We start from the raw sequence: 14,554 nt of genomic DNA on the forward strand, positions 1-14,554 counted from the left end.
TGCTGCACCACCATGGGAACTCCTAAAATAGTTTTTTAGGGAAGCAAGTCATTCTGCAGCCCTGGCCAGCAGGGCTGTGGCTCCAGGCCCAACTGCAGGATCTGTCTGTGGGGAAAGGAGTCTTCCCAGGAGGGGGCTCCGGAGGACCCCCCCACCCAGCCTGCTCTCATTCACAGAGAGCCTTGGGCAGGGTCCTAAATTTCTCTGACCTTCAGCTTCCCCATCGGTAAAATGGGGCTGGGATTGTACCAACCTCATGAGTTTGTTGAGACCGCAAATGAAGTCATGCTTCTAAAAGCACCATCACGGGAGTTCCCCGGTGACCTAGCAGTTAAGGATCTGATGTTGTCACTGCCGTGGCATGGGTTCGATCCCCGGCCCAGGAACTTCCACATGCTGTGGGCGTGGCCAAAAAAATAGAATAAAACAAGGTGTTCCTGTGGTGGTGCAGAGGAAACAAATCCGACTAGGAACTATGAGATTTTGGGTTCGATCCCTGGCCTCGCTCAGTGGGTTAAGGATCCGGCGTTGCTGTGAGCTGTGGTGTAGGTCAGAGACGATGCTTGGATCTGGTGTTGCCGTGGCTCTGGCGTAGGCCGGCAGCTATAGCTCCGATTAGACCCTGAGCCTGGGAACCTCCATATGCTGCAGGTTCAGCCCTAAAAAGCAAATAAAACAAAATAAAATAAAATAAAATAAAAGCACCATCACCATGCCTGTTGCTTAGAAGGCATTCCAAATGCTACTCTTTGTGCATATTATTTGCTTGCTATTATTATATATGTCAGCCATCCCTTCTCGAGGGAGCAGGGGGCAGTTCAGGACTGGGAGGAGAATGGGAAAAAGGGCATGCATTTTGTAACAGGACACGGTCTGCAGACAAAGCTAGGCTCTTTGGCTCAGGAGGGAGGGGGTCAAGAGACAGTGTGAGAAAGACGGGGGGGTGGGAGGACTTCCTGGAGGTTTGAGCTGGGCCCTGCCGTGGGCTAGGTGGAGCAGGAAAGGCAGGTTCTAGGGGTACCTGGTCCTGGAGCTGAGCAGCAGCTCTGCCCTGGGTGGGGCGGGTAGCAAAGCTGTGCCCTGGGGGCCAGGGCTCTGCAGGGCCAGCGACCCCGTCTTAGGTGCCTGGATCAGAGGCTTCCATGGATTCTGCGCCGCGGTGGCTGCCAGGCCTCAGTGAGAGAGCAAAGCAGCATGCGGGTGTTGTGCGACGTGGGGTCCAAGACTCTGCCTTCCTCCTTTACAGCGATTTTCCAAGTTGTGTTTCTATCTCCCTGGAACTTCCCTACTCCCTGAGGCCAGGAGGGAAACTTGAGGTCATGGTTTGGAAGGACGGGGAGATTTCTGGAGAGACGGCAAGAACAAAGAGATGGAGTGTTTTCCACAGTGTTGGATGCAATGGGTTCGAAACAGACCCTTCCCGGTTGTGGGCCTGGGGACAGAGAGCTGAGGGCAGGGAACAGGCCCTGGACCTGTCTGGAGAAGGACCTGCTTCTGGCCGGTAGAAGGGTGCAAAAGATCATGAGTTTCTATTTGGGGAAATAACTTCTTTTCCTCTCCTGACTATAAAAGTAAGACAATGCCTAGAAAAACAAGTTTGAAGAAGCACTACAAGCCGTTAATAGTGGTTCCCTTGGGGGAGGGCCTGGAAGTTGGAGTGAGTGGGGCAAAAAAAATCGGCAAATAAACCCTTGTGTGTTGCTTGAATTTTTTATAATGCAGGTGAGCCCTTGTTTAGGCCTGGGATCCTGCTGTTATGATTAACAGGGCTCTTTTCACTCTCAAGTGTCCCATTTGGACCGTAGAGTCTAAGGTCAAGTTATTTATAAGCCTCTTTGGATGTCGTGGTAGAGATTTATATGCTTATTACAAAACATTCAGCAAGCAGAGGAGGAGGAGGTAGAGAAGAAAGATGAGCTAGAATCTCCCCACGAAGCTGGCTCCCTGGGGTCCAGGATGCGGGGAAGAGGATGCGTCCCCAGCCGGGGGAGAAGGGCAAGGGTGGAGGGGTGCTCAGAGGCAGCGGGGCTCCCGGGGCTGAGCGTGACTTGCAGCCCCTCCGAGGTGGACTTCCTGGGAGGTGTGGCCACCAGGAGCAGGCATGCTCTCCGCTGTATGAGGAGCAACGGGGGCCCCCGTGACCCCATGCAGGGTGTAAGGCACACAGACGTTTTCATCCTGCCAAAGGCCACTCCCGCTGCCTCCCTGGCCCCAGGAGCTGTCCACGGGGGATGCTGCCAAGCGCAGGTTGGCCCCGGAGCCCTGGGTATGAGTCAGCCTCAGGTTCACGAGGGTGAGGCTGGAAGAGGGGGGACCTCCCAGCGATGGGAGGGGAGGCAGGTCTCAGAACAGTGCTCTCAGGGCCGGGCGGGTCCAGTCGCCGGGCGAGGCTGACCGGCCACCTCCCTGCAGATGCGCCCCAGCTGACGGAGCTACCCCGGGATGTCACCGTGGAACTGGGGAGGAGCGCCCTCCTGGCGTGCCGGGCCACGGGCCGCCCGCCACCCACGGTCGCCTGGCGCCGTGGAGACGGCCAGCCGCTGGGGCCCGGGCGGGGCAGCAGGACGGGAGTGCTGTTCTTTGAAAGTAAGAGATTGGGGCTGGGGGAGGGTGGGCGGGGGAGGTGGAATGGCTGCAGACAGCCTAAGCCCCCAGACGGGGCGGCCGGGAGCAGGACCCCGACCCCCAGCACTGACGATGGGGCAGGCTGATGCAGGGTCGTCTTTTGTCTGGGGGACTCTTTCTGTCATTCCTCTTCTCTGAATTGGTCACACTAGTGATAATGGCAGTGCCTGCCACAACAGCCTTGTGGAGCTGTTGTGTGAGTGATACAGGTAAATCCCTTAGCACAGTTCCTGACACATCGTAAGTGTTGTGTGTGGTAGCCACCCCCCCCCATCATTAGCAGCATCCTCATCACATCATCACACTGTCGCCATCACCACCAGCATCCTCTTCATCACCACCAGCATCACCAGCATCACCAGCACCATCGCCAGCATCACCAGCATCTTCACCACCAGCATCACTACTCCTATTCACTATGTGCCAGGCTGGGTCCCGAGCACTGGATTTGCATCGTCTATTGACCCCTCCCAACACACTACAAGATGCAGCTACTGATAACTTGTCCCCATTCTACATGTGGGCAAGCTGAGGCCCTCCTGCCCTTCCAAGGCCCAGCTGTATCCCCCATCCCTCTCCCCTCCGCCATCTCGACTCTCTCACCGACCTTCTGCAGGGCCAGGCTGTACCGAGGGCTCGGCCTGAACCTGGGGAGCTGGATCCTGGGGGCTGGAGCCGTGATGTGCTCTGATAACAAGGCCTGTCTCTTTCCTGCCCCTCAGGTGTGGTCCCTGAAGACCAGGCCCCGTATATCTGTGAAGCTCAAAATGTCTTTGGGAAGGTCCAGGCGGAGGTCCGCCTCCTTGTCACTGGCCACGGTTCGTTGGTGGATCTGGAGAGGAAGCTGGGGTGGGGAGGCTGGGCATGAGTGCCTGACGTTTGGGCAAGAGAAGCATCTGGACCCTTCCCTCTGGGGCAGTGTGCCCCAAAAAGTGTGCCCTTTGACCCTTTAGGATCCCCAGTCCTGATGCTTCCACTGGTTGCCTGTCCCCCAGATGGCCACCCAAAGGGATCTAGTGAACTGACACTGGCTCCTCTCCCTGCAGCCCCCCCACAGATCGCCAGCAGTGCCTCCACCGTCCGGGTGCTGGAGAGGCAGCCGGTGTCCTTGCCCTGCATCATTCTGGCTGGGAAGCCCCGCCCTGAGAGGCGCTGGCTCAAGGCGGGCCGGCCTGTGAGTCCCGGGCCCCTCGGGGTGCGGAGGGGGGCTCTTACGTTCACATCTTGACCTCCGCTCTGTGGTTCCCCTGTTTTGAAATGTCCTCTTCCTTTCTCCCTGTCTTCCTTGCCTCTTTCCAGAACTTTCTCTGATAATGCGCTGATAGCAACCTTTACCTTCTAAAGTCCTTGACCAGAGGTGCTTGTGCTCCGTTAGTGCTGTGGTGGGAGCCGCAATTTAGGAGGGACACAGACATAAGGCATTTGTCACCCCCGTTCTGATGGTTCCAGGACAGAGATGTGACTTGTGCAACTGCACAGGCTTCCTCGCGTGCTGCTGGGTGCACAGTGGCTCTTGGTCCCTTCCTGTCCCTCTGTTTTTTTTTTTTTTTTTTAATTTCCCCTCTCCTGTTCATTCCATCATTGTAGCCTCTTCCTTTTTCTCAATTCTTCCGGCTTGCCCTCTGGCATCCCTGGGTCCTTGTGCCCTGGAGGCTCTAAAGAGGTGCCCTCACCCCAGCAGGCTCTGGACACCCATGGAGGCAGTGACTGTGGGACCAGACCGCTGCCCTGGCCCTGGCCCCGTTGTCCCAGCCTCTGATGCTGGGCAGAAAGGGTCCGGCCTCTGGGACGTGCAGGCTTCACGAGCTGTTAGTGCGGCCTGTGTAATTAGACGTGACCCGAGGAGGACCCTGCTTGGGCCTGTGGGCCGGGGTTGTGAGGGGACCTTCCTTGGTAGAATCCAAGGGGCAGGTGAGGAAGGGGTGGCCCTGGGCCTCGTCCACGCCAGGACAGGGAGTGACCTTGGAGGTGGAGCCTCTTTTTGCTTGGGGTGGGGGTGGGGGGAACACTGGGTGGACCCGCGCCTGCCCAGCTGCCAAGGGCAAGGAGTGGAGACCCCAGCTCACTCAGCCCGAAAGGGCCTGGTACCCAGATGGCCCGGGAGCATCTCCGGGCACCTGCGTGCAGCGTGTGCAGCCAGGCTCACAGAACAGGAACAGGGGAGCCCAAGATGGGCTCAGGCCTGGTGGGAAGTTTTGGGGCCCCTCACCAAGGGTGGACTGGCTGGACATCTTGACAGCCGTTGCCCCAGGCCTCATTCTGGGCCACGGGGACAGACCTGGCAGCCACCGGGAGCTGCTCTCTCGGCTTCTCTCTCTGGGGCTGCGTCTGATGTGGCCATCTCTGTGCTCCGCTCTGCTTGGCCCTGTTCCCTGCCATCCTTCTTCTCCGTGGTCTTGGTGTGGAAGGTCCTCGGAGCCCCAGTCCCAGCTCAGTGAGGGCTCTGGCCCCAACCCCCAGTTTCCAGAGAGGCTGGATTGGCCCCCTTGGGAGGGATGGCTTGCCCTGGCCCAGATGGCTGTGAGAAAGTGAGGTCAGGGGCGTGCCAGGGGTCAGGTCCACCTGGCCCTGAGGACCTGTGGGGGTGGACGTGTCTCAGGGAAGGGAAGGGGTGGGAGCTGGGAGGCCATGGCATCCTCACCCCCAGATCCCTCATCGTCTCTGAACCCCTGGCCTCTCGGTCCAGGCTGATCCCTGCTGGCCTGGCGGGCAGTGAGGTTTCCGGAGCGCCCTCTCTTAGCTGCCTCCGAGTGGGGCCCTTGGTCCAAGCTTCCTCACCCTCCCCAGCTCCCAGCGAGCAGCCGGCATTCCGTGCGAGCAGATGGCAGCCTCCACCTCGATCAGGCGCTGTTGGAGGACGCGGGGAGGTACAGCTGTGTGGTCACCAACACGGCCGGCTCTCAGCATAGGGACGTGGAGCTGGTTGTCCAGGGTGAGTCCTGGGAGGGTGGGGGTGGGGAGCTTGATCAGGAATAGCTCCGTTAAGAAAAATTGCACAGGGAGTTCCCGTCATGGCGCAGTGGTTAACGAATCCGGCTAGGAACCATGAGGTTGCGGGTTCGGTCCCTGCCCTTGCTCAGTGGGTTAACGATCCGGCATTGCCGTGAGCTGTGGTGTAGGTTGCAGACGTGGCTTGGATCCTGCGTTGCTGTGGCTCTGGCGTAGGCTGGTGGCTACAGCTCCGATTCGACCCCTAGCCTGGGAACCTCCATATGCCGCCCAGCTGCTCTTTGGAGCAGCCCAAAGAAATAGCAAAAAAAAAAAAAAAAAAAAAAAAAAAAGGCACAGGGAGTTCCCATCATGGCTCAGTGGAAATGAATCCAACTAGGAACCATGAGGTGGGGGGTTCGATCCTGGCCTTGCTCAGTGTGTTTAGGATCCAGCGTTGCTGTGAGCTGTGGTATAGGTCGTAGACGCGGCTTGGATCCCACATAGCTGTGGCTGTGGTGCAGGCTGGCAGCTATAGCTCTGATTCAGCCTCTAGCCTGGGAACCTCCACATGCTGTGTGTGCGGCCCTAAAAAATAAATAAATAAAAAATAAATATTGCACAAAGTGTACATGTTCACTGTAGGAAATTTAGAGATTGGACAAAACCACAGCAACAGCAAAACCCACTCACATAATGTCAGTAGCTAAGAACCAGAGTAATTTTACACTTTGGTGTGTAACTTGATACACACATGAGCTTGCAGGTGTGCACATAATGCTGCTGTGTATCTATGTATAATATGTACATTATATATTCTTTATATACATTGTATATAAGTTATTTGGACATGGTATATATTCTTTGTGTAAAGTATGCATCAATTCTTTATATACACATCACAGAGATATTTAGAAACCAACTGGAACCACGTGATAGGACTGTCATGCAAGCTGAGTGTTGCTTGTCACAATGTATTATGACTGTTTTCTGTTAAGAATACTAGGAAGCATCAGGTTAAGACACCTGTCCTCTGCTTGGATGAGCCAGGTGTGTCTAGATAGCCCCCTTGGGTCTGGTTTCTCATCATCTCGGGTTAAACATCCTTGTGTTTCTCCTTCGCCCATGTGACTGCTTCTTTCCCTAGGATAAACTATTAATATAGAGTCAGTTTTGTCTTTCAGAGACTAGACAGTTTTAGGGCTTTTCGTGTATTTTGACCAATTACTTTCTCACCCACAGTCTTAGAGGGTCCCTGTTACCCTTCACCCACCCAACCAAGCACCTTTATTCTAAAACAAGAAGACGCAACGAAGTTTGATTATGTTTTGTCACTCACTGCATATGTTAATATCCTCTTTTTGTTTGTTTTGTTTGTTTTATTAAACCCCCCTGGGGAGGTGATGAGCAGAAAGAACTCATCATTCCCCATTTTTAGAGGAAAACCGAGGTTCAGAAGGGGGTTGGGTCGAGAATCCAGCTGTCCTGTCTCCTCCTAATTCCAAGAGGGATCGCAGGTCGGGCACAAGTCACGTGCCAGACCTCTGAGAGGTTCTGTGCATGCTTCAGTTAATTTTCCTAACTGCTCCAGGGCTGGGTTTAAAAGACTCACGAGTTCCTGCTGTGGCTCAGCGGTAATGAACCCAGCTAGTATCCATGAGGACACAGGTTCAATCCCTGGCCTCGCTCAGTGGGTTAAAAGATCTGGTGTTGCCCTGAGCTGTGGTGTAAGTCACAGACGCGTTGGATTCAGCCTTGCCGTGGGTGTGATGTAGGGTGGCAGCTGCAGCTCTGATTCGACCCCTAGCCTGGGAACCTCCATATGCCATGGATGCGGCCCTGAAAAGACAAAAAAAAAAAAAAAAAAAGACTCCACGCTTGGAAGCTAAGGAAGCTGAGGTTCAGGGAAAGGGATAACTCGCCAAATCGTGGGGTCAGTGAAGGCAGAGAGCATCACCGCCTAACTTCCCCCGCTGCTGGCACAGCCCCCTCTGTTGGGGTGGTGATCTGAATGCCCTCTCTCGGCTCACTTCATTCCATTCCGCCTGTACTAATCCACTCACTGGTTCTGGCCACCTGGTAGAATCTGGAAGGGCATTTCCCTCCCTTTAGGCTCTGCCTGTTTACCCTTGACTTCTGGCTTTCCCTCCCTGGCATGTCCATGCCCCCTTCCCCCTCCCCTGCGTCTCTTTGAGACACCCTCACCCCCTGTTTGAATGCCTGCAAATCTGGATGGAGCCCAGGATGGATCTGGCACTTGTTTTCAAGTTCACTGTGTCCTCTGCACACTGGTTCCTGCCGTTCCTCATCTGTCCATCCCCAGGGAGCGGTCAGAGAATTGGGATTAATTTAACTTTTTTTTTTGCTGACCAAAGAATTTTGCTACCAAAAGATTAAGTGGTTTAGCCAAACTCCCAGAGTTAAGACATGGCACAGCTTGTTCCTAGACGCAGGCTGCCCTCTGTCTGGGGCATGGATTTATAGTGGTGGCTGTATTCGCCATTAAAACTGGTGTTTTTTAGAAGATCATGGTGGAATTCCTGTTGCGGCTCAGTGGGGTTAAGAACCTGACTAGTACCCATGAAGTTTTGGGTTCCATCCCTGGCCTCGCTCAGTGGGTTAAGGATCCAGCGTTGCTGCCAGCTGCCTTATAGTTCGAAGATGCAGCTTGGATCCGGTATTGCTGTGGCTGGGGCTGGGGCTGGCAGCTGCAGCTCCGATGTGACCCCTGGCCTGGGAATTTCCATATGCTGCGGGTGTGGCCCTAAAAAGACAAAAAAAAAAAAAAAAAAAAAGGCAAAAGAAAGAAAAAGAAAAAAAAAAAAGTTCATAACGTAGAACTGCCTGTCTTCACACTTACTTGTGGGTGTACAGCTCGGCGACATAAGTGGCATTCACATTTTCGTGCCACCAGATTCACTTCCCCAATTCACAGCAAGCCAGAATGCCGAGAAGATGCTGAGACGGGTGGCAAAGCAAGGGTTTATTCCCAAGGCAGCCAGGCATGGAGATGGGAGAACAAGTCTCACATCCACCTCCGGGGAGGTGAGGGCTGGGGATGGTTATGGGATGAAGAGGCAGGGTGGTCTCTGGCGTGGGGAAAGGTGATTGCAGGTAGGGAGAAGGCGAGGTAATCGGTGTTCCGTGCAGGTGTATCTGGGGACCATGCTTCTTCGTGGGATGCATGTTCCAAAATGCAGGCGCCTAGCATGATCTGAAGGTGGCGTTTTGGACCCTTTGACATCAAAAGGTCACTCATCAGACCCCTGCAGAGGCCCAGTTTTAGGGATGGTGGTCCCAACCAGTCTTAGCCAGCTCGAGCTCCATCTGCACACAGCTGACGTCAAGCTCCTGGAAGACACCGCAAACATTTTATTGTTTAGGCTACAAGAAGCTTGGAGGGTGTGTCATTGACAGCAAAACAAGAAAGGGCGCTTGCTCAGTGAGGGTGGGCTCAAGCGGAGGGGGTTTTAGCAAGCTCTAAGACAAGCTCAAGAATTTCTATGAGCTGCCAGCTTCTGTTAATCCCTTGGGGCACAGTTTCCAGGATTTTTTTTTTTTTTTTAACTCTGTGGGGCATGGTATCACAAGCATCCCCAACATCCCTCTTCAGAAATTTTTATCTTCCCAACTGAACTCTGTACCCATAAATCCACATTTCCCCTCCCCTAGCCCCTGGCCACCACCACTCTCTTCTGTGCGTATGCATTTGCCAGTTCTAGGCGTCTCATAAACATGGAATCACATGGTATTTGCCTTTTCGTATCTGGCTTATTTCGCTTAGCATAAGATTTTCAGGGTAGATTATAGCAGACATTTATTCCTTTTTAAAGGCTGAATAATATTCTACAGGTACATTCCACTCCCTGTTTATCCGTTATCCCCTGCTGGGTATCTGGATTGTTTCACTTTATGGACTTATGTGTGCATAATACTGCTGCGAACTTTGGTTTATGGAATTGGTTTGTTTTTAAAAGTGCCACCCAGAATACAGCCCACTGCCACCCACCACATCACCAACGAAGGGGTTCCAGCCTCTCTCCCCTGCGTAGCCTCAGGAGTTCCCACCCCCGCCATCACCTGGGCCAAGGTAGGTGAAGCCTTTTACCAGGAAGGTAACCAGAGAGGTAGGCCCAGTGCATTGTGGGGAGAGGAAGGAGCAAATCGCTATGGGAGGTGGGGGCGGGGGACGGTGTGCTGCTGATGTCCCCTGTGACCCTGCTGCAGGAAACCAAGGCCCTGGCCTCCGGGGATGCCCGCTACAACGTGAGCAAGAATGGCACCCTGGTCATCGCCCGGCCGTCTGCCCAGGATGCAGGTGCCTATGTCTGCACAGCCACCAATGCCGTGGGCTTTTCCAGCCAGGAGATGCGGCTTTCTGTCAACAGTGAGTGCTGGCTGCCCCGTCCTGGGCGAGGGGCTTGGCAGACATGGAGGCAGGGCCATGGGCAGTCTGGCCTCGCCTGCATCTTCCTGTACCCCGTCAACCTTGCCTCTAAATTCTTCCTGCCCGATGGGCACGCAGACCAAAGCGGTCCCCCCTCATTACTGTGCCCCGTAGAGGGACACGCTTTAAGCATGGTTCTCACACTTTGTAACTGGACTGGGGGCAGCCATCGCGTTAACAAGCTTTGGAGAGACATGAGCCTCTACACTGGATCCCCCTCCCACCTTGGCAGCCCCCTCGCCCACCTTTCTCGCCAGGTCTGTGCCTGCCCAGAGCCTCTGGCCTCCTTCCAATTTCTTTTTTTTTTTTTTTTCTTTTTCTTTCTAGGGCCGCACCTGTAGCATATGGAGGTTCCCAGGCTAGGGGTCGAATCAGAGCTGTAGCTGCCAGCCTATGCCACAGCCACAGCCACGCAGGATCCAAGCTGCATCTGCAACCTACACCACAGCTCACCGCAATGCCAGATCCTTAACTCATTGAGCGAGGCCAGGGATCAAACCTGCGTCCTCATGGATACTAGTCAGATTTGTTTCCACCGAACCACGATGGGAACTCTGCTCCTTCCCATTTCTTAAAAGATCCATCCTGCCTCAGGGCCTTTGCCTATGCCATTCTTTCTTTTGGAATGCCCTTTCTTCACCTTCCTGGTCCAGCCTACTTCTCCCTCAGTCAGATCTCAGCTCTCTCTGATCCCTTGGGCTGAGTCACATCCCATTGCTGTGGACACTCTGGAATGTCCCCTTCAGAGCGCCCATCACAACTGCGATTAAATAATTAATTGCATACTGAACTGTTTGGAACCAGTGTTCCCCTGGGGCCCTCAGCATCATGGGATATGGTTAATCCCATTTATTCTCGGCAGTGAACAGGATGATCAAGATGAGGAGGGTGAGAGAGGGGAGAGGAAGGACGTAAACTGCCAGAAGTTCCCCGGGGAAGGGAAGCAGGATGGAGAGAAGCTAGAGGAGCATAGACGTTGGGGCGAGGGACCATGTCAGGGTCATCAAAAAGCAAGACCAGGAATTCCTGTCGTGGCTCAGCAGTTAACAAACCCGACTGGCATCCATGGGTTCGATCCCTGGCCTCACTCAGAGAGTCAAGGGTCCGGTGTTGCTGTGAGCTGTGGTGTAGGTCACAGACACGGCTTGGATCCTGCGTTGCTGTGGCGGTGGTGTTGGCTGGTGGCTGTAGCTCTGATTCGATCCCTGGCCTGGGAACTTCCATATGCCTCGGGTGTGGCCCTAAAAGACAAAAGACAAAAAAAAAAAAACAAAAAACAAAAAACAGCAAGACCAGCTCCCAGAGGGAGGCTGGGGGGGACAGGTGGAGGAGGTGCCAGGGTGGAGGGGACAGGTGGAGGGGATTCTGGGGTCGGGGGGGATAGGTGGAGGGGGTGCCGAGGGGACCCCCTGATCTGAGCCCACCCTGAAACTTACACTCTCCTTTCTAACAGAGTCCACCCACCTTATGCACCTCTGGGGGTTGGGGGCAGTCCCACCTCAGCTTCCTGGGGGGCTGCGCTGGTCCCCTCTGGGCCCCATCCCAGCTCCCTGTCCTGCTCACAGTCCCTGGATGCTTCTACCAACAGCCAAGCCCAGGATCCTTGTGAATGGGTCACATGATGCAGACAAGCCTCTGAGGGTCACGGCCAAGGCTGGTCATGAGGTGACCCTGGACTGCGAGGCCCAGGGCTCTCCACCCCCGCTGGTCACCTGGACCAAGGACTCCCGCCCTGTGCCGCCCATCACCGACAGGTAATCCTAATTGCGTGGCTTCCGGTCCAGGGATAGACGGAGCTCGGGGTTTAAGGAAGCTGGCCTCAGGGTGACCAGAGACCCAGCTGTTGTGTGGGACTCTGTGGACACTCCTAGGGGATGCACCTCTGATTACAGACACAGTGCTTTTGGCCATGGGCCTCTAAGGGAGCGTGGATGCCCTTCGGAGGGGTGGGGCTCTCTGATCTCACATGCACCCCGCTCTTCGGGCGTGGCCGAGGGGCGCGGTGGGCAGGATCGCCTTCCGTCTGTGCAGCAGCCCTTGTTATCTGAGCCCAACCGAGGCTCAGTGGCGTGGGCTGAGCTGCCTGTGGTCACTCAGCTGGGAGAGAGTAATGCCATGGTTGGGGCAGCATCTGGCACCACACACATGCTATGTCCTTGCCTGCTCTGGGGGCCACATGCCTGGCAGCCGGGCATTCAGGGATCCTGGGAGTGGGCGGCGAGGGAGGAGGCTGGCTCGGATGTCCTTCAAAGCCAGGCCGTACCCGCCTCCCCCAGGCAGGGGTGTGGGGTGGGGTGGGTCTGGACAAGAAGACCTCAAAACGCCTGAGGCCCGTGACCTTCGCCTGGGGGCGGGGGCGGGGGCAGCCCTGGCTGGTGACATCAGTCCTGGCGAAGCCTTTGAGAAGTTCCAGATGGAGAAGGTCTCGGTGCAGCCCGCTGTGCAACCTCCCCCGTCCCCCGACACCCACACATGGGTCTCTACCCTCAGAACATCTGCTTGGTGAGCCCTCCCAGTCCTTGAAGCCTGCACACCTGGATGCGGCTGGGGTCCCGTGGCTGGGCTGGATCTGCGCTGCCCCCCCCATCCCCCGCGCTTGGGTGTCTCTGCAGCTCCACGTGGTGGGTAGGGGTGGGGGCGGCGTGGGGGCCAAGGAGCCCACATCTTTCCCCGGAAAGCCCCGTCCTAGCTCCTTGGCTGGGAAGCCGCCGGCGGGTGCTTGTTTATTTATGGCTTGTTCCTGAAACGGGGAACTACAATCCCCACTTGTTCACCCCTCCTTGTTGCGATGCGTTAATAGATCAACCGGGAGCCGTAAATTTGCGAGAGCTGCTTTTGCAATCCTAGAGTATTATTCTGTTCCTTCGGCCTTGCCCTCTTCACTTCTCGCTGGCTTAGGGCTTTCTCTGAAGATTTATGAGATTCTGGAGTTTGCCTAAAGCAGGAGGGGAAAATATGCCTGGGGGACAAAGGCTCAGACGCTGCTGTTCATCAGACCTGAGTGTGGATCCCGGCTGGTGCTGGCTGAGTCACGTGGCCTCAGGTGGCCACTGGCTCCTCCTGGCCTCTTTCTCAATCTGTAAAGCGGACACTGTTTAAATCCTGCTCTTGTGATCCAGTGATGAATGTGGAGTGCTTAGTACATTGTCAGCTTAGTACATTGTCCCTTTGATGTCTTTGTCCCACTGCTGCTGCTGTAAACTAAAGCACCATTTCCAGCTTCCAAAAATTATCATCATCCTATTATCTCATTTAATTCCCACCTCCTTTTTTTTTTTAATATAAAAGCTTTTTTGGCATTCCCTTGATGGCTCAGTGATCATGAACCCGAATAGTATCCATGAGGATGTGGGTTCCATCCCTGGCCTCGCTCAGTGGGTTAAGGATCTGGTGGTGTTGTGAGCTGTGGTGTAGGTCGCAGATGCAGCTTGGATCTAGTTGCTGTGGCTGTGGTGTAGGCTGGCAGCTGCAGCTCCATTTCAACCCCTAGCCTGGGACCTTCCATATGCAGTGGTGCGGTCCTAAAAGACAACCCTCCCAAACAACCCCTCCCCAAAATAAAACAAAACCAAAAGCTTTATTGAGATATAATCCACAAGCTTTCCAATTCTCTGGTTTTTTTTTTTTTTTTTTTGTAAATTTAGGGTGGTGCAACCATCACTGCAGTTCATTTTTGGACACTTCAGCACCCTCCCCTACAAAAAGAAAAATCCCCGCACTTGTTGGCAGCTACTTCCCATTCCTGCCCCACCCCAGCCCAGAGTCACTCTTGCTTTGTCTTTGAATGGATCTATTCTGGAGGTTTCATGTAAATGAAAACACACACCACATGGCTTTCTGTGTCTGGCTCCTTTCCCTTAACACCATGTTTTTGAGGTTCATGCCTGTCGTAGTAGGTGTCAAGGCTCCATTCCTTTTCATGGCTGAATAATATTCCATTGTGTGGATGGATCACTTTTGTCCCTTGACTCGCCGGTTGGTGGGCATTTGAGTTCCTTCCGCTTGTCGGTGATGGTGAACAACCTCGTTGACCTCTGATTGTATTTAAACTTCAGTCGAGGGCTCTGGGTCCCCGTGGATCTTTGGGCCTCCCAGGGCTCTCGGACAACTTCCAACACAGACAAAGTCAGTTTTCTTCCAGACACAGCTCCCCTGCATCCTACAGCCTTTCAGCCAGAAAGTGCAGCTTTTATAAAATTAACTAATTAATTAATTAATTAAATGTTTAGTTTTTTGGGCCTCTATTGAACCCAACCCACAGCAGTGACAATGTCAGAGCCTTAACTGCTAGGCCACCAGGGAACTCCAGAAAATGCAGATTTTCAAACCCCTCGAGTGTTGGTGCCGAGGGTGGACGCGCTCTCTCTGCTCCTCTTCCTCGTTTCCTCCTCCGTCTCTGAGGCCCCCCAAGGCTCAGCGTCAAGGCTGCCGTTCCAGAGGCTTGAGAACCTGTTCCGATGTGTCACAGGCGTACATCTGCCTCCAGATCCTGTGCTCTTTCTGCTCGGGTGTGCTGCCCCCTCTTCTGCAGCAGCCCCCTCCTCTGTCCTTGCG

At 54.6% G+C, this 14,554-nt stretch overlaps 1 protein-coding gene across 6 annotated transcripts in view; it reads left to right on the forward strand.

The window, feature by feature from the left end:
- The window catches only part of HMCN2 (hemicentin 2), a 160,893-nt gene that overhangs the window by 49,236 nt on the left and 97,103 nt on the right, over nt 1–14,554 (forward strand). For all 6 annotated transcript variants that reach the window (XM_084998456.1, XM_084998477.1, XM_084998460.1 and 3 more), the window contains exons 16-22: nt 2,413–2,586; nt 3,348–3,443; nt 3,672–3,799; nt 5,413–5,557; nt 9,531–9,643; nt 9,781–9,940; nt 11,589–11,754. In XM_084998456.1, coding sequence (XP_084854582.1) covers nt 2,413–2,586; nt 3,348–3,443; nt 3,672–3,799; nt 5,413–5,557; nt 9,531–9,643; nt 9,781–9,940; nt 11,589–11,754 — 982 coding nt within the window. The remainder of the gene's footprint in view (nt 1–2,412; nt 2,587–3,347; nt 3,444–3,671; nt 3,800–5,412; nt 5,558–9,530; nt 9,644–9,780; nt 9,941–11,588; nt 11,755–14,554) is intronic.

This window comes from Sus scrofa, chromosome 1 (assembly GCF_054392235.1).
Source record: "Sus scrofa isolate SSC_HxYL_T2T_F1_AM1 chromosome 1, Sscrofa_HxYL_maternal_Yorkshire_Landrace_v2.0, whole genome shotgun sequence".
NCBI lineage: Eukaryota > Metazoa > Chordata > Mammalia > Artiodactyla > Suidae > Sus > Sus scrofa.